At 39.7% G+C, this 19611-nt stretch overlaps 1 protein-coding gene across 1 annotated transcript in view; it reads right to left on the bottom strand.

Moving 5' to 3' along the window:
• Window positions 1-215: 215 nt before the first annotated feature.
• LOC126210172 (transcription initiation factor TFIID subunit 8-like) overlaps window positions 216-19611 on the bottom strand; it is a 52262-nt gene continuing 32866 nt past the window's right edge. Inside the window, exons 3-4 of the mRNA XM_049939329.1 lie at window positions 15251-15565; window positions 216-892 (exon numbers count right to left, since the gene is read on the bottom strand). Of these exons, the coding sequence (XP_049795286.1) occupies window positions 671-892; window positions 15251-15565 (537 nt within the window). The 3' untranslated portion in view covers window positions 216-670. The remainder of the gene's footprint in view (window positions 893-15250; window positions 15566-19611) is intronic.

A 19611-nucleotide genomic window follows, 5' to 3' on the forward strand; every position in this document is an offset into this window, starting at 1 on the left:
CTTTTAAGAAAGTTAATGCCACGTGCTATTTGTCAAGCAAGCAGTATTAGGTAACCAATAGCTAGTTACTGTAACTAAAGAAAGAAGCAGCAGCTTTAACAATCACTTTGTCTTCATTTGTAGCTTTTCTAAGCTCAGAATAAGGCTTGTTAATGTAACATACAAAATTAATTTGACAGCCTTCACTTATTCCAAAACAACGAAAATTCTTTGTTACAGTAAGATCTATGAAGTACGAATGGAAGTAGTAACAGCATGCCAAACACTTTACCTCACATATCAAAAACTTACTTTATTTAGAAAAAGTAACATAATGCAAATCGTCCTTAATACTAAAATAAGGAAAGTCTTTTGACTTCTGACAAGAAGTTATGTCCTGTTAAGACAATGGCATTCAAACTGCCATATTCTGTGTCCTCCATAATCAGTCGAATTACCTTTATTTCACTGTCCACAATGCAGTCTAGAATTTACAACACAGCACATTTAGTTCACCTCTTCATACAGTGGCTTACTGAAAGTGGATTACACCTCCACAAGAATAGTTCATCACTGAGTACAGACAGACAAATGTCCACTGTTACACCAACAGCGAAAGGGTGCCCCCTGGTATCATTCTGTCCTACGGGGTGGGTTCAGCACCTCTCCCTTTCCCTCTCCTGACAGCTCGTCACGCTTTCGCAGGCGCCGGTGTCGACGCCGCAGGCTTCTTGCGGCGGGGCAGCTTCACGGGTCTCAGGTAAGGGTTGTCGATCGTGTCCGCGTCGCCAGCACGCGCCGCATCGTCACCCTCGCGAGTTTCCTCGTCACCTTCCTCCTCCCCGTCAGCTTCGCGGCGTTGCCGTGGCGGTCGCTGAGGAGGGCTCGACAGTTCCTCGTCGAATTCAAACACCTGCAAAATAGTGCGGGGTTTGTCAAACAGTATTTCATCAATGACTTTACTGTCACAATTTATTCACGCCTCATTACTACATTGTCAACAAGAGGTATTACACAACATTTCGAACTACATTACCTACAACACAGCAAAGCAAATAGAAAACCTGACCGTGGTGTCAGTACTGTTGTGTTTACAACCAAGAATTTGAGGGAGCACACAGTAATAGTATACACACCATAATTATTACAAATGAAGCACCGTCACGGACTTTATGTCTACATTCCAACGCTGTGCATTACACTACAAAACAGTGAGTGGCACATTTGTCTGACAATGCTTCAAGTACCATGCGCCTGCAAAGTCTCTCCACAAGGGTGAGCCTCACACATCTCGCTTTGCAGTGTGTGTAAAGTTGGCAGCATATTCAAGTCTCGCGTACACGGGTTCCGTGGATCTGCAGTGGTAGGGTGGGGGCAGTAGTGGCGCACAAGTGTTGTGGCTGTCAGTTGTCTTATTGTCTAGTTCTTGCATAAGCTGAGTGTAGAGAGAATGCTCACTATTTCAGACAATGTTTTTAGTGGAAGAGATTTTCGTGCAGGAGGAAACATTGAGGAGCATGTGAGGCGGCAATTTAGATTGCGTTTTCCAGCTTTGAGGTGTCCACATTGTGGCAATGTATGTGATTTAATTCTCAGATTCCATCCAAAAGGTTCATTTCATGATGCACCATGAACTTGTAGGTGCACAATTTTAACAGAACAGAAGCTTCATGACATTTCAGATATTGTGTTGCGGAGACCAACAAAATCGGTAAGGAGTTTATTGCAAGAGGCTAAAATCTCATACGACAACACATAAGGCCGTAACCAAAGCACTGTGCAACAACTACGTTGTATGGACTATGCAGAACGAATAGCATATTGTGAATGGGTTCAGTAATTTGTTAATGAACATAGAGCTGGTGTTTTAGATCAAACCTTTTTCACTGATGAACCTTGGTTTCACCTATCTGGCTCCATAAATTCCCAAAATCAACTAATTTGGTCATCAGAACATCCACATACCTTATGAGAAATGCTATGACATGCAGAGAAAAGTTCAATAAGGTTACCATAATGTGAGCAAATTATAGGACTGATCTTTTTTGACACTATCGTCACTTCCAATGTCTATTCTTCCCATCCATTTATTACCCTGCTGAATGAAAATGAGATCAGTCATTCATGTTTCCAACAAAACAATGTTGCTGCTCATATGACACACCAGTCTCTATGATTTTTAAATGAAATGTTTGGAAACAGAGTAATTATGAAAGGTCTCTGGCCCCCATGCTCACCGTATCTGTCTCTGCCCAACTATTTCCTTTGAGATATGGATAAAACATTTGTGTATCACAGAAACCTGAAGACAGTAGATGAACTGAAGACGACGATAACTGATTATCTGCAATTGATTACACATGAAACATCGGTACAGTATTCACAAATAAATGCAAATGTGTTGAAATATGGCTTCAAGAAAGAGGAAAACATTCCCAGCACCTACTGTGATATTGGTGAGTACAGTTATTTAACTGTAATTAATATAATTAATTAATTTCATTCTTGTAACTGTAATATGATGAGTCCAATTTCCAAACATAACTGCAGCCATAAGCAGTGAATCCCTGACCCTAGCTTATACGGCAACATGAATATGCTGCCTACCTTACGCGCTCCACAAGGCGAGACACGCAGAGCTCGCCGCTGTGGAGAGACTCTGCAGACGCACTGTACACTATCAATGTGACAACATTTCTTCACAGTGTAATGTGAAAAACCCATGTTTCATCTGAATTACCTACTGGATGCCTTAATTCTCATGCTTCATGTTTTTCTAGTGTCATTTGCGTTTCTTTAAATATGTCATCTCATTTGCACATCATAATTTGTCTATTGTGGAACCTTTCAAATCCAAATGCCTGGAAAGAACAATTTTTCTTTTTTTTGGTGTCCAGGTAAAAGCTGTAAAGTTTTTGTAAATATCAAGTCCTTACGCAATTTTTTCAGTATGTCAGAAAAACAAAGCAAACAATACCGTAAAAAGCTACAGCTACATGATTACTCTGCAATTCCCAATTAAGTGCTTGACAGAGGGTTCATCAAACCACCTTTAAGCTACTTGTCTACCATTTCAGTCTTTAACAGCATGTCAGAAAAAGAACACTTAAATCTTTCTGTGTGAGCTCTGATTTCTCTTATTTTATTATGATAATTTCTCCCTATGTATCTGAGATCCAACGAAATATTTTCACACTTTGAGGATAAAGTTGGTGAGAAGGTTCTGCCACAGTGAAAAATGCCTCTGTTTTAATGATCACCACCCCATTTCAGGTATAATATCTGAGGCACTCTCTTACTTGTTTCACAATAATATAAAAGGACCTGCCCTTCTTTGAACTTTTTTGATGTCCTCCGCCAATACTATCTTATGTGGATCCCACACTATGCTGCAGTATTCCAGAAGGGGGCAGACAAGTGTAGTGTAAGCAGTCTCTTTAGTAGACCTGTTACATTTTCTAAGTGTTCTGCAAATGAATTGCAATCTTTGGTTTGCTTTCTCCACAAATTATCCATGTGATCACTCCAATTTAAGTTATTCATAATTGTAACCTCTAAGTACAAGACTATTCACAAAGAAGGAACAGATTTCAAACATTAATTGTTTCCAAACTATAAAAAATAGAAAAACAATTCCAAAGTTACTCGAAAGAGAAAAGCTCAATTTTTTTTGCATTCAATGCGATCACCATGTGTTACAAGACAAATATCAATACGGTAGCTCATTTCCTGCCACACATGGAGCAGCTGGTCCCTCGTTATTGAATTCAGAGTTTCAACAATGCGATCTCGTGGCCTTTGAAGAGTGTCAGGCATAGGGGGGATAAAAACGCGATCTTTTACGTAATCCCACGGATAAAAGTCACAAGGTGTGAGGTCTGGAGACCGATGTTACCTGAATTACACCATTCCAAGATGTTGGATTAGCAGAAGAGGAACAGAAAATGAACTTCATCACCAGTGGTCTACCAGTTCTCCAGACCTCGCACCTTGTGACTTTTATCTGTGGGGTTAAGTAAAAGACCACGTTTTTATTCCTCCTATGTCTGACACTTGAAAAGTCCGTGACATCGCATTGTTGAAACTGTGAATTCGATAACAAGAGACCGGCTTCTCCCTGTGTGGCAGGAAATGAGCCACTGTTTTCATATTTGCATGTGGCACATGGTTTTCAAATTGAATGCATAAAAATTCTTTCCAGGAACGTTGGAATTGTGTTTATATCTTTTGTAGTTTGGAAGTAATAAATGTCTGAATCCTTCCCATGAAGCATGGACCTTGCTGTTGGTGCAGAGGTTTGTGTGCCTCAGTGATACAGTTAGATGTAGGTGCAACCACAACGGAGGGATATCTGTTGAAAGGGCATACAAACGTGCGGTTTCTGAAGAGGGGCAGCAGCCTATTCAGTAGTTGCAGGGGCAATAGTCTGGTTCACTGACTGAACTGGCCTTGTAACATCAACCAAAATGGCTTTGCTGTGCTGGTACTGTGAACAGTTGAAAGCAAGGGGAAACTACAGCTGTAATTTTTCCCGAGGGCACACAGCTCTCCTGTATGGTTACATGATAGTGATGTCCTCTTGCATAAAATATTCCAAATTATCTCTGGGCGGGGGCTACTCAGGAGGACATAGTTATTGGGAGAAACAAAACTGGCGTTCTATGGATTGGAGCGTGAAATGTGAGATCCCTTAATAGGGCAGGTAGGTTAAAAAATTTAAAAAGGAAAATGATTAGCTGTGGGATGAAGTGAGTATTAGTGAAGATCGGTGGCAGGAGGAAAATGATTTCTGGTCAGGTGAATACAAGGTTATAAATACAAAATCAAAGAAGGGTAATGCAGGAGCACCTTTAATAATGAATAAAAAAATAGGAACGCATATAAGCTACTACAAATAGCATAGTGCATGCATTATAGTAGCCCACACCTACCACAGCAGTACAAGTTTATATGCCAACTAGGTCTGCAGCTGAAGAAGAGATTGAAGAAATGTATAATGAGATAAAAGAAATTATTCAAACAGTTGAGGGATAAAAATTTAATAGCCATGGGGGACTGGAATTCAATAGTAGGAAAAGGAAGAGAAGGAAAAGTCGTAAATGAATAGGGACTGGAGGAAGGGAATGAGAGAGGAAGCTGTCTGACAAAATTTTGCACAAAACATAAGTTAATTATAGCTAACACTTGGTTTAAGAATCATGAAAGAAGTTTGTATACGTGGAAGAGACCTGGAGACATTGGAAGGTTTCAGATTGATTATACAATGGTTAGACAGAGATTTAGGAACTAGGTTCTAAATTGTAAGACATTTCCAGGGGCAGATGTGGGCTCTGAGCACAATTTATTGGTTAAGAACTGTACATTAAAACTGAAGAAACTGCAAATGGTAGGAACTTAAGGAGATGAGACCTGTAAAAACTGAAAGAACCAGAGGTTGTACAGACTTTCAGGGGGAGCATTAGGGAATGATTGACAAGTACAGGGAAAAGGGACACAGTAGAAGATGAATGGGTAGCTCTCAGAGATGAAATACGGAAGGCAGCAGAGGATCAAGTAGGTTAAAAGATGAGTGCGAGTAGAAATCCTTGGGTAACACAAGAGATATTGAATTTGATTGATAAAATGAGAAATACAGTAAATTAAGCAGGCAAAAGGGAGTACAAATGTCTCAAAAATGAGATCGATAGGAAGTGCAAAATGGCTAAGCAAGAATGGGTAGCAGACAAATGTAAGGATGTAGAAGCATATACCACTAGGGGTAAGATCGATGCTGCCTGCAGGAAAATTAAAGAGATCTTTGAAGATAAGAAAACCACCTGTCTGAATATCAAGAGCTCAGACAGAAAATCAGTCCTAAGTAAAGAAGGGAAAGCAGAAAGATGGAAGGAGTATATATGGGGTCTATATGAGGGAGATGTACTTGAGGGCAGTATTATGGAAATGGAAAAGGATGTAGATGAAGATGAAAGGCAGATATGATACTGTGTGAAGAATTTGACAGTGCATTGAAAGACCTAAGTAGAAACAAGGCCACAGGAGTAGACAACATTCCAATAGCACCACTGATAGTCTTAGGAGAGCCAGCCACAGCAAAACTCTTCCATCTGGTGAGCGAGATGTATGAAACAGGTGAAACACCCTCAGACTTCCAAAAGAACATGATAATACCAATTCCAATGAAATAAAGTGCTCAAAGGTGTGACAATTATGGGACTATCAGTTTAACAAGTCATGGTTGCAAAATACTGACACAAATTCTTTACAGGCGAATGGGAAAACTGGTAGAAGCCAACCTCGGGGCAGGTCGGTTTGGATTCCAGAGGCAATGCTAACCCTACGACTCTTCATAGAGGATGGGTTAAGGAAAGGCAAACCAATGTTTATTGCATTTGTAGACTTAGAGAAAGCTTTTGACAATGTTGACCGGAATAATCTCTTTCAAATTCTAAAGGTGGCAGGGGTAAAATACAGGGAGCGAGAGACTATTTACAATTTGTACGGAAACCAGATGGCAGTTATAAGAGTCGAGTAGCAGGTAAGGGAAACAATGGTTGAAAATGAGTGAGACAGGTTTGTAGCTTATCTGTGATACTATTCAATCTGTATACTGAGTAAGAAGTACAGGAAACAAAAGAAAAATTTGGAATAGAAATTAAAATCCAGGGAGGAGAAATAAAAACTTTGAGGTTTGCTAATGAGACTGTATTTCTGTCAGAGACAGCAAAGGACTTTGAAGAGAAGATGAACGGGATGGACGGTGTCTTAAAAACAGGAGATAAACTGAACATCAACAATAGCAAAACAAGGGTAATGGAGTGTAGTAAAATTAAAGCAGGAGATGCTGAGGGAATTAGATTCGGAAATGAAACACTTAAAGTAGTAAAGGAGTTTTGCTATTTGGGGAGCAAAATAACTGATGATGGTCGAAGTAGGGAGGATATAAAATGTAGACTGGCAATAGTAAGAAAACCACTTCTGAAGAAGATAAATTTGCTACAATTGAGTATAGATTTAAGTGTCAGGAAGACTTTTCTGAAAGTATTTGTATGGAGTGTAGCCATGTATGGAAGTGAAACATGGGCGATAACTAGTTTAGACAAGAAGAGAATAGAAGCTTTCGAAATGTGGTGCTACAGAAGAATGCTGCAGATTAGATGCAATGAGGAGGTACTGAACAGAATTGGGGAGAAGAGGAATTTGTGGCACAACTTGGCTAGAAGAAGGGATCGGTTGGTAAGACACATCCTGAGGCATCAAGAGATCACCAATTTAGTACTGGAAGGAAGCGTGGAGGGTAAAAATCATAGAGGGGGACCAAGAGATGAATACAGTAAGCAGATTCAAATGGATGTAGGTTGTAGTATCATATTTACTCGAATCTAAGCCGCACTTTTCTTCTGGTTTTTGTAATTCAAAAAACCACCTGCGGCAAAGTAAGCGGAAGTTCTGAAAAATGTTGGTAGGTGCTGTCACAGCTAACTTCTGCCATCGAATATATGTAGCGCTACACAGGATTGCTTTGCAGGCACAAAGATAAATACTGGCGCCAAAATCTCTGAGTAAGTAAATAAATTAAAAAAAAGGTGGAAGACGAGCTTTTTTCTCCGCCTCGAGTTTCGACCACTGCATTTTCATACATTATCCAACGAAGTAAATACAAATTCCGTATTGTTCATCTTCGACTGTAGCAGCATTTCAATGTACTATGAAAATCCGACTGGCAAGACTGTTTGGGATGTTTGTCAATATGGCCAACTCTACGTTCTGAATTTTCTCCTACCTGTGAGAAGAGATGGTTGCTAATAGGAACTTTTATGAATTGTGAATCACATGCAGTATTCTCTTCACCATAAGAATAACACAAATATAAACATTTTGCCATGTATTCTTTCGTGTTTGCTGCTATCTCATCTAAATCCTGTCTGCCTAATAAACTACGAAACTAGTGTGAGACAACAGCAAACGCGGAAGAATATACATATCATGTCATGTTTATATTCGTATTATTCTTATGCCTAATAGTGATACAGTCAGAAACGAAGCACGGCAATTGATTAGATTTTTAAATCTAAGATGACTCTAATTTCTGTGCAGAATGTACTGTACAGTCTGCAAAGACTTTCAAACGGCGAAAAATTTTAGCTAAACTCTCGTTCAGAACATCTATCATACGCAGTCTATTATTTGGTTCTTGTTAATCATTATCAAAGAAAGCAGCAGTATAAGTAACAACAAATAGCAGTCTCTTGCCATTGTTTTCTAATGAGACAATTCCTCTCTTTTTTATCGTAAGCGGCAGTAGCGCGCACAAAAGCAAGCGATGCCGCGAGCGGCGACAGGTCGTAAACACACATTATCAGAATGCGACAAACAATGCATGACACAGTACAATAACGCATTTTCAGCTTAGAGTGACGTAAACACCTATAACAAAGAGAACAGCACTTATCAGATCAAAGAAAAATAAGCAATCGATTCAAACCAGACGAAACACGTGAAAAAGGAAGGGTACCCGTATAAATACGGACGGAGTGCCTGACGCATAGCAATGGCTACCCGGTAAAGCTTAACCACCAAGCTTACGACTCGGACCAAACTACTGTAGCTGTATCGTCATTCATTCGACCTAAATTGTGTCTCATATTACAATGGATGAACCTTGTTTCGATTTGGAGGTGCGGTCTAGAACTTTTCTCTCCCTTGATTTCGAGTCTCATTTTTCAGGTGCGGCTTAGATTCGAGTGCGGCTAAGATTCGAGTAAATAGTGCAGTTACTCAGAGAGGAAGAGGCTGCACACGACAGAGAGCATGGAGAGCTGCATCAAACCAGTCTTTGGACTAAAGACCACAACAAGAACAACAAATGTTTGAAATCTGTTCTTTCTTTTTGAATATCCTTTTTTTTTAGTTGAGTTTACAGTCTTTAGATTTGTGTGATTTATTGTGCAGCTGAAATTTAGCACATTCCTTTTAGTGCTCATGTGGATGACTTCACACTTTTCATGATTTAGAGTCAATTGATACTTTTTGCTCCATACAGGTATCTCGTCTACACCATTTTGCAGCTTTTTTAATCATTTGATGACTTAACACAGTGGTAAAGGATGGTGTCTATCTGTAAACAATCTAAGAGGCAGCTCAGATTGTCTCCTAAATTGTTTATGTAGATCAGGAACAGAGGGCCTATAAGACTTCCTTGGGGAATGCCAAATATTATTCCTGTTTTACTCAAAACTTTGCGTCAATTATTACGAACAGTGATCTTCCTGACAGGAATCACGAATCTAGTAACACAACTGAGATGATACTTCATAAGAACACAATTTAATCAGAAGTCACTTGTAAGGAACACTGTCAAAAGCCTTAGGGAAATCTAAAAATACAGAATCAATTTGATGTCCCCTTGTCAATACCACTAATTGCTTCATGAGAATAAGATTAACAAGACAGAAAAGCACAAAATCAGTATTACAACAGGAGTGAGCACATTGTAAATAGTTTAAATTCCAATGTTAGCAGACAATGCTACAGTCACCTGTTTCTCTGTATGTGAAGTCTGCAGCATATTCAGGATTTTAGAATTCTAAACCTGACATTGCCAACTGATCATTGACATTCCGACTGACCCATCCATGCAACATATGGTTGGTGGCTGATTTACACACTGGCACAGGGCACATATTCACAACTACAGTGATCAGAAAGTCATTCATGTAAAACAGGCTTCATACATTCAGTTATAATTTTCTACTGATCCCTTGCACATCAAGCTGTTCTGAGCAACTGGAAGAGGTCATACTGCACACCCAACTAGAAAGGACAACATAGCTGACTCACAAACATCATTCATCTGTTTGTAACACAACTGAAAACATATTTTGAGTTCAAATTTACTGATCCACTCAATGCTAATTTATATAGATTTTGAAAATAATGATGACTTCATAAATGTTACAGATAAAGTACAGGGTTATTACAAATTATTGAAGCGATTTCACAGCTCTACAATAACTTTATTATTTGAGATATTTTCACAATGCTTTGCACACACATACAAAAACTCAAAAAGTTTTTTTAGGCATTCACAAATGTTCGATATGTGCCCCTTTAGTGATTCGGCAGACATCAAGCCGATAATCAAGTTCCTCCCACACTCGGCGCAGCATGTCCCAATCAATGAGTTCGAAAGCATCGTTGATGTGAGCTTGCAGTTCTGGCACGTTTCTTGGTAGAGGAGGTTTAAACACTGAATCTTTCACATAACCCCACAGAAAGAAATCGCATGGGTTTAAGTCGGGAGAGCGTGGAGACCACGACATGAATTGCTGATCATGATCTCCACCACGACCGATCCATCGGTTTTCCAATCTCCTGTTTAAGAAATGCCGAACATCATGATGGAAGTGCGGTGGAGCACCATCCTGTTGAAAGATGAAGTCGGCGCTGTCGGTCTCCAGTTGTGGCATGAGCCAATTTTCCAGCATGTCCAGATACACGTGTCCTGTAACATTTTTTTCGCAGAAGAAAAAGGGGCCGTAAACTTTAAACCGTGAGATTGCACAAAACGCGTTAACTTTTGGTGAATTGCGAATTTGCTGCAGATTCGCACATTGTGTCTGTTCACTTCACCATTAAGAAAAAATGTTGCTTCATCACTGAAAACAAGTTTCGCACTGAACGCATCCTCTTCCATGAGCTGTTGCAACCGCGCCGAAAATTCAAAGCGTTTGACTTTGTCATGGTGTGTCAGGGCTTGTAGCAATTGTAAACGGTAAGGCTTCTGCTTTAGCCTTTTCCGTAAGATTTTCCAAACCGTCGGCTGTGGTACGTTTAGCTCCCTGCTTGCTTTATTCGTCGACTTCCGCGGGCTACGCGTGAAACTTGCCCGCACGCGTTCAACCGTTTCTTCGCTCACTGCAGGCCGACCCGTTGATTTCCCTTTACAGAGGCATCCAGAAGCTTTAAACTGCGCATACCATCGCCGACTGGAGTTAGCAGTTGGTGAATCTTTGTCGAACTTCGTCCTGAAGTGTCGTTGCACTGTTATGACTGACTGATGTGAGTGCATTTCAAGCACGACATACGCTTTCTCGACTCCTGTCGCCATTTTGTCTCACTGCGCTCTCGAGCGCTCTGGCGGCAGAAACCTGAAGTGCGGCTTCAGCCGAACAAAACTTTATGAGTTTTCTACGTATCTGTAGTGTGTCGTGACCATATGTCAATGAATGGAGCTACAGTGAATTTATGAAATCGCTTCAATCATTTGTAATAGCCCTGTATAGCTTGATTTTTTAAAAAGCATTCACTACAGATCTCACCAGTTCTTACTAAATAAAATATGTTTACTTACAATACCAATTTGATAACGGAAAATACTGGGTGGAATACAGGCACAAGAAGTAGCCAAGATAACCACTCACTACACAATAAAGTGGTCAATAGGTGCATACACAAGACAGAAAATAATGCTAAGCTTCCAGGCACTAGAGCTAGATTGGGATGGGGGCTCAAATCAGTTGGAGTGAGTGAGGGGGGAAATGAAGGGAGGGAGGATGAGGGCTAGTAATGAGAGAAAGCAAGGGAATGGAATAAGAATGTATCAATATTGAGCTCACCTTGAGGACACTGTCTGCATGCTTAGCAGTATTTTCAAACTCTTGTTCCTGCTGACTGCTCAATATGTCAAGTATAGGGCAAATTGACAACGCTAAAAGCAACTGTGAACCACAGTATTTGGATGACAGGTTTGACCATTTAAGAACTATTTTCAAAAAACACAAACGTTCTGTCAGAGACATAATCAGGGCACTACATCCTAAAAGATCTGAAGTTTCAAGTGAAAAAGTACCAGCTAAAAGGAAAATTTTCCTATCATTCATGCAACAGTCATATATCATAATACTAAGAAGAAATGGTACTGACACAGAGTTTAAGACGACAAGAAAGTTGCATGAATATTTGATCACTCCAAAGGACCTACATCCGCATAGTGAGAGGAATTAAAATCCACCACACATGCAGCCAAATTTACATAAGAAATACAAAAATTACCATTAACTCCTCACTTAAGTACTACAAGAGCAATTGCTGCATGGTAAACACAGATAATTTGGCAGTAGCAGATCATGTACTGGGACCAGAGACCACCAAATTTGTTTCTCCGATAATATGATTTTATCAAGGTCCAATCATTACTGTGCAGGGATGTATAGAGACGCAATATAAATCCAAAAGCACAAAAACAACTTCAACAGATGAAAATAAGGATTTAAATAAGAAAAATTGTGGGCTTGGGCATCCCTACTGCACCAGTTGAGCATATCTACCAATCTGTGCCGCATGTCAGGGAAAATATTATCAAGCATTTCACTAATAGTTCTCTACATAACCAAGCAACATGAGCAGTTTGGAGTACATCTGCCAAAAAAATGAAAGTCTTTACTGAAATACATCTGTTTAAACGTTCTTCGTAGAAAAATACACTACATAATTAAGATTGCTTCGAGGACTGAGTAGCGGTTAATAATTAAAGGGGTTAACTAAAACAATCTGTCGCATTTCAATACATGATCACAGTATATCACTTTGACAAGAAAATCATGTGTTAAGATGTAAAGTGTATGTTAGTAATATCTTGTCTCCTTAGTTACACATCTCACTCATCACAGGGAGATGCTGGCTCAGTTTTTCAGGTGGATTCAAGGAAGGACACGAAGACACACAAGGAGCACAGTTGAATGTTTTCTGGCCTGGAGTCAGTTTTCTGAACAGACAGGAGTTTGTGCACTGGGCATAGCAGCAGGAGTCACCAAAGTGAGTCTCATTACTGTGTGCAGTGATGAAGAAGAAAGCTATGTTTTATATTAGTAGGTTTTTAAGCAAGTTTTGTGTACATCAAAGAACATAGTACGATAGGAACCAACCGTGTGAGGCAGTAGAGCTATTGAGACACTGACCTCATGTTCTCGAGGATGGAGTGTGCTCTGTCCAGCTGCCCTGATTTACATTTTCCACGATTTTCCTAAATCACTTCAGGCAAATGCCGGGCTGCTCCCTTCATCGAAGCCATGACTGACCACCTGTCCTATCCTTATAAAGCATATTTATGTATTCTGTGTGTTTGTATAATTTGAGCTATTGATTCTCATTGTATTACCACTACAATTCCTGCACCATTGTGAGATGATCCTTGGATGAATAAAAATAAATAAATAAAATCTTCCCCACCATTAGTTCCCATAATACATGTTGGTGCACCTCCACAATCTTAGGCAGCAGTCTGATGACATCACAACCTGACCATAGTATGGATACCTACAAACATGTCAGTTTGATGAGTTTGTTTAAATTTGAAACTGCTATCTGAGTCTTTATAGCCTCTGATGGAGTGTTATGTTTCAAGTGTGTCTCAAGGAAATATGACAAGGCCATATTCATGTTATATATTAATGACTTAGTGAGATGGTATTACTTGCAAAACACAGATTTGACGTATGCTTGACACTTATCCAAAAGGACATGGTTTCAGTGAAAATGACATAATAAGAACCTTCCTGTAACGTAAAATATTAGGCAGCATTCTGCAACCTCTTATCAAAAATATTTATATAAATAGTTGGAACTGTATATATTCAAAGAGAGACTCATAAGAGCATGCCCGTCACTCACACTACATCTACTGCACAGCAGTTATGCAAAGGCAGTTACTTTGCGTTAAAACCCCACAAGGATGCCCTTGTCTTGAATGGTTCAACCAATTACTGAATATTCCTGCAGTGGACAACATGTTACCTAGTAGTTCTCACTTAGAAGGCTTATTCTTACTTAGTAGCTTACCCAGCATAGATTTGGAAAGTTTATTTGGAATAAAACAAAAATGTATTAGGGCCTACTGAAATTTATTGTTCTGTATTTCCACTTGAACACACTCTGCATATGTTTTGAAAAAAAAGTTGATAGTTCATACATACAATCACAGAGTTGTTACAGATTCAAGGTGCAGGTGCCAACTGACCAACTTCAATAGTAGTTAAAGTTACCAATATTCGGCCACAACTGCCCTCCCACAGACACCACTAGTTTTATAAACTGTATATGCTTTACTTTACAAACAAGACAGTCTAAATCTGAATGTTTCAAGAGTTTTTCCCTTGTGGTTGATCACTCTTCCAGTCACACTGAAATAAATAAGATGCTGATTAAGAAATAACGAACATGTTGAGTTGCAGATAGGCACAACTAAAAGACTGTCACAGAATAAGCTTTTGGCCAACAATGCCTTTGTCAAACACACACACACACACACACACACACACACACACACACGACCACAGTCTCTGGCAGGTGAAGCCAGACTAGTCAGGGTAGCCTGGCTTCAGCTGCCACATTAGTGTGACTTGTATAATCTCTTCAGCTCTGCATTACTAATCATACTTAATCCACTTGACACTGCTCATTGCAGTTAAGCATTGGTCTCCCTTTACAATTTTCGTCCATCCTCCAAACTCCCCCCCCCCCCCTCCCCCACCCCCCTTACCAACCCATTTCCTCCATTACCAAACTGATTGTTTATGGATGCCTGAGGGTGATTCTATCGACTCATACCTTAGTTTAGTCATGTTGTGCCATAAATTTCTTTTCTCTCCAGTTCGATTCACTGTCTCTTCTTTGTTATTCAACCTACCTATCTAATTTCCGGCATTATTCTGTAGCAGCACATTTCAAAAGCTTCAATTCTCTTCTTGTCCATAGTGTTTATTGTTCATGTTGCAGTTTTATACATAGTGAACAAATCCTTTTATTTTATGATCAAAGTACCTCCTTTACACTGTATCAGTGAACTGGCCACAGATATGTGTACACATCACCTGATTGACTATGTAAACTTCCCCATGGCATCCTCTGTATTTATGTAATTTTTATCACTACTGACAAACTGTACCTCGCAGCACCAGGTACTTGTAAGTTCACTATGTTTAACTTATTTGTTACACCATTGTCACTATTATTTATAATGTTAAATTTACATAGTTTTTATATAGTTGCACTTATTTTTTTACTTTTCTCAACTCAGATCTGAAGATGACCTGCTTGTCTGATTAAAATCCAGTCACCACTAATAAAAAATAAATAAAAAAATAAAAGTGATCCAAATTATTTTCTTCATTAATTAATGTGCTGTAATCACTGCACAATAAATCAAATGTATCTGTATACTGAACGGAGAATGAGGGGAATCAATAACATTGCCTTTGGTAGGCTGTGTACTCACCTGGTCACTCGGCAGCAGAGCCTTGAGGTATGGTGGATGATGAGGTTTGCACGCGATAAGAGGGAAAACGTGCCCATCCTCCACACCGACAAAGAGACTGTGCGTCTCACTCGTCTTGGCAACAAAACGGGTTAGAGCCCTCTCCACATCCCGTTTCTGAGTGGCCGCCTTCTCACGAATAGCCTCGTATTCTGTCACGGGCTGCTTGTGAGTCGGGGTCCTTATGTACGCATGTGGATCGGGGAATGCCGGCAGGTGTGTGGGGACGTGTGCCGGATGTGGCAGCTTCACACCCGCTTGTAGAATGCTCAAGCTCTGAAAAACAAAGTAATGTACTACAGGACAACAGAAGGTATCATCAAATTAAACACTTCTCCTGAAATTATACATATTAAACAACGTAAACAATTTAGGGGTAAAGGTAACAATTCTCCAAATAGTAGAGGCAATGTGTCATTGACTGGAATGCAAACAAGACTAAAAACTTTGCTTGCTTTCAGATGAATCGTTTTTTTCAAGCTAGAGGGAGTAAGCATGCACATCCTTCCCACTTTTCCCCTCTCCACTGCTGTACACCTACATACACTTATTCGGTACACTGTGCAGTGTGGCCAGAAACTCCCTTTAAACCTGAACCAAATGCATGTAACAGTGTAAGATGATAGGACATTTAAGATTTCAGTCTCCTCCTAGCCTGTTCTGCTCACTGTTATGGCAACAGTTCTTCTCCAAAAATTGTAATGTGATTGCCACATGACTGCCTGATGGAGGATAACAAAGTCTGTGTGCTAACCAGTTTGTTGTTTGCCTTTCCATGCTTGGTGAAGAACAATGACAGATACCTGTGACTTCACTTTGGAGGAACATTCAGTGACAAGTGTGTGGGGTCCATGAATGGAAGCGCAACAACAAAAACATGACACAGCCAATGTATAGGTTTGGTGAACAGTTCCATAAGGAGTCACCAAGTCATCAGACTTTGATTTTCACATGGGAAGTGTTTTGCTCCACTTTCCTCTCTGGTTGTCGAATACTCTGAAAGGAAAACGTGATCTAATTAGTGTGTCAGAGATGCAGTCACCCTGCAAGTCAACCAGAAAATGTGCTGCAGGATTTTTAATTAAAAGGAGCACAATCAATTCTGCATGAAAAGGGACTTAGAATGGCTACAAACATTTTTAACAAACAACTGTAAGTGTTATTAAAGTTACAATGAAATAATTTCACATGTACAAAGACTGTCTGATCATTCTGTAGATGATGTGTGTGTGTGTGTGTGTGTGTGTGTGTGTGAGAGAGAGAGAGAGAGAGAGAGAGAGAGAGAGAGAGAGAGAGAGAGAGTGTGTGTGTGCGCACCTTCATGTACTACAGCTCGAAAAAGTATTTGTCTGAAAGGTAACACTGTATTCAGTCTCATTTCTCTGCCTCTCGATGACTCAATGCTGCTACTATTCATTATTTACATTATTCTACAAGTTTCTGTACTACTTACATTAAACAATTATAGTCTTATTTACATTAGTTCACCTCTGACATTTAAAGTCCAAAGTACTGTCTGTAGGCATCCACCACAGTGCTCCACTCTCTGCGGTAATAGACCATCACTTTAAAATCTCTATCTCTTACAAAAAACACATAAAAATCTGGAATTCACAGTATAAATCTCTATAGGTCTCTAAGGATGTCAGAACTGTTATTAATTTTAACTAGCTTCATAATTAAGTCTTTTCTTGAAACAGCTGAAATTTTTGATCCCACAAAAGGTTCTACTGGAAAACTGGCACGTACAACACATTGTGCAACGAAACTGGTAACACAGTGGGAGCCAGTAATTCTAGCACAGCTCCCAAGGCTGTGTTGCTGGCAAGAAATCCAGCTTGTTCACTGTCAAGTGCCAACTACTTTAAATTGAACTATTAAAATCAGCAGTTGTCACAGGACATTTAATATTAAAGAACGTAATTTTTTTTTAAATACATTAACAGTGTTCCACTTATATTTTCACTTGACAAAAATATAGACAATACAAGCACAGTAAAAAGAAAAGTGATCCTCTGGCTAACAAGGCCACTAAGAAAATTTTTGTTATGGAAATATTCCACAATCTGTCCCCAATTTGTGCTACACAGATCAACTGACAAGAAGAAGGCAGCACAGTTTGAAACTCGTGTAGCTTTCATTGAAACATGCAGTATAGACCCACCTTCTCTAGAGACAATCGCCATAAAGTATTAGACATAGTGCAGGGAGCCCAAGTGACAAATGACACACTTACGTTCATCAGCTTTCCCACATCCAGAGAAGCATAGCCTCAGTATATTCGTGATCAAGAAAACTTTACTCATCTTCATTCTGACCTGGATGTCAAACTGTCGGCATCAAGAAAATTCTCACAAAGATGTTGGTACACAGTGAACATTTCCGACCAGAATTGTACAGGACTGTGTAAAGCAAATTTGATCACCAAACTGTACTTCTTGCCTCAGCACCCCATAACTTTTCTCAAACATCAGTGAGACACACCAGTCCTACTCTGTACACTCCATGTTGTTCCCTTGCTTCAGGAGAACCTGCAAAAGGCAGATCCACCAGACATCCAAATGTGTGTAAAATCAATGCTCCAACAAAAGAGGTTAGAATATAGCGAGGTGCCCTTACACAGAAAAAGTGAAGCCAGCCTCCACCATCCTGGTGAGTCTTCAATTCCACTTCAAACAGGAATAAAACGTTTGGCTTTTTGCCGCGCTGTACACCATACTCGACAAGTGAGATTTGGCATTAAAAAATTATGTTTTCAACTGTCTGATCGTGAGTATTCATCCACAAAAGTATATTGTTTCAAAGTACGTACTCTGAACTGGCTGTTAATTCAAAGCATTAATGCTATGAGGATAAGTTTAACACAGGGCCTTAACAGAGATGGTGGACAGGCTTCAACTGATGTCGATGCTCAGCACAGACAACACCATCTCTCTTTACTCTAACCACCTTGGGTACAACTGACAAAAAAATCTTTGCCAACACTTCTTGGCAGCTTTATAAATGTTGCAAAAAGTGTACTATGGCCAATGGAGGTTACTGGAAGACACATGATGGCTACTTTATGGATATTCTGTTTTGTTTTCTTTAAAAGTACCATTTACTGAAGCTTACGTATGATGATTTTGAACTATGGGGCAAAATGTGTTATACATTTCTGGATGATTGCAGAATTGTTTGGGAACAGGACATTGAAATCTTTAGTGCCCATATTTTTGTACTGTAATATGTCTGTGATTAAATGAACAAAACTTTAAAAATGGCTTACAGAGTGTATAATGAAGCAGATGTTAAAAAGTAGAGCACACACATGTGACTGACTGACCACTGAACTATAAATGGAAATGCAACACACTGAAACCTCCAGCTATTAGATTGGGCTGAAGTGCGAAAAATTCACCAAATTTTAAAATGTGAACCACATTTGCCCAATTGTCAGGTAAAATAGAAGACACAAACCCACTCGAATTTATTGCTGCCATCTTGTGAGAACATAACACGCACTTAGTAAAAAAGTGGTGTACTGAAACTGAAATGCATATCTCTAATTTACAGCTGGATAGAAAGCTATGGGTCACAGGACATCGAGCCATATAGAGGGAGATAGATGTCACTTCACCCCAAATGCAAACAGGATAAGGATCGCCACAGCCAGACAGTTTCACTGAATAACCCTTATTTTCCAGCATTTCCTGCCACTCTCCTGACAACAAGTTGTGACTGGACTCAATACGGGAGACAGCGGCAGAGACAGTACATTGATGCAGTGTGTCCCTGACACGTTTCCACACCTGCTATGTCAGTTTCCTCAATTCCCTGGATTCCGACATGCTCAATACCCAACAGAATACTACCTATTTTTACTGAGCGGGTAATGAACTTACAAGTTATAGCAGACTTATGTCTTTAAGTGAATGGTTTCTAAGCTAGAACCAGTTTGTTAATACTCTGTTGGTCTAGAATGCATCTCAGCAGTTGAGACACTGATTTCCACTGTCAAAAGACAGAACTGTTTCTCATGAAGGCAGCACTATGTTGCATGTGTTCCTTATGAAGGCAGCATTATTGCATATTCAACATTATGTGACCCATATCTGTTGTTATCCTTGTATGATGCCTCATGTGGAAACGTAATTTCTGCAGTACACACAATCTGCAGTTCTGGAAGTGGTGCCTACAGTAGTAAAAAGGGATGTGTGGCTCCCACATAATGGTATTCCACCCCACTGTAGCATATTATTTTCTGTCCACTTGTGTGTACACACTCTCTCTCTCTCTCTCTCTCTCTCTCTCTCTCTCTCTCTCTCTCTCTCTCTCTCACC

Source organism: Schistocerca nitens, chromosome 10, assembly GCF_023898315.1.
Source record: "Schistocerca nitens isolate TAMUIC-IGC-003100 chromosome 10, iqSchNite1.1, whole genome shotgun sequence".
NCBI lineage: Eukaryota > Metazoa > Arthropoda > Insecta > Orthoptera > Acrididae > Schistocerca > Schistocerca nitens.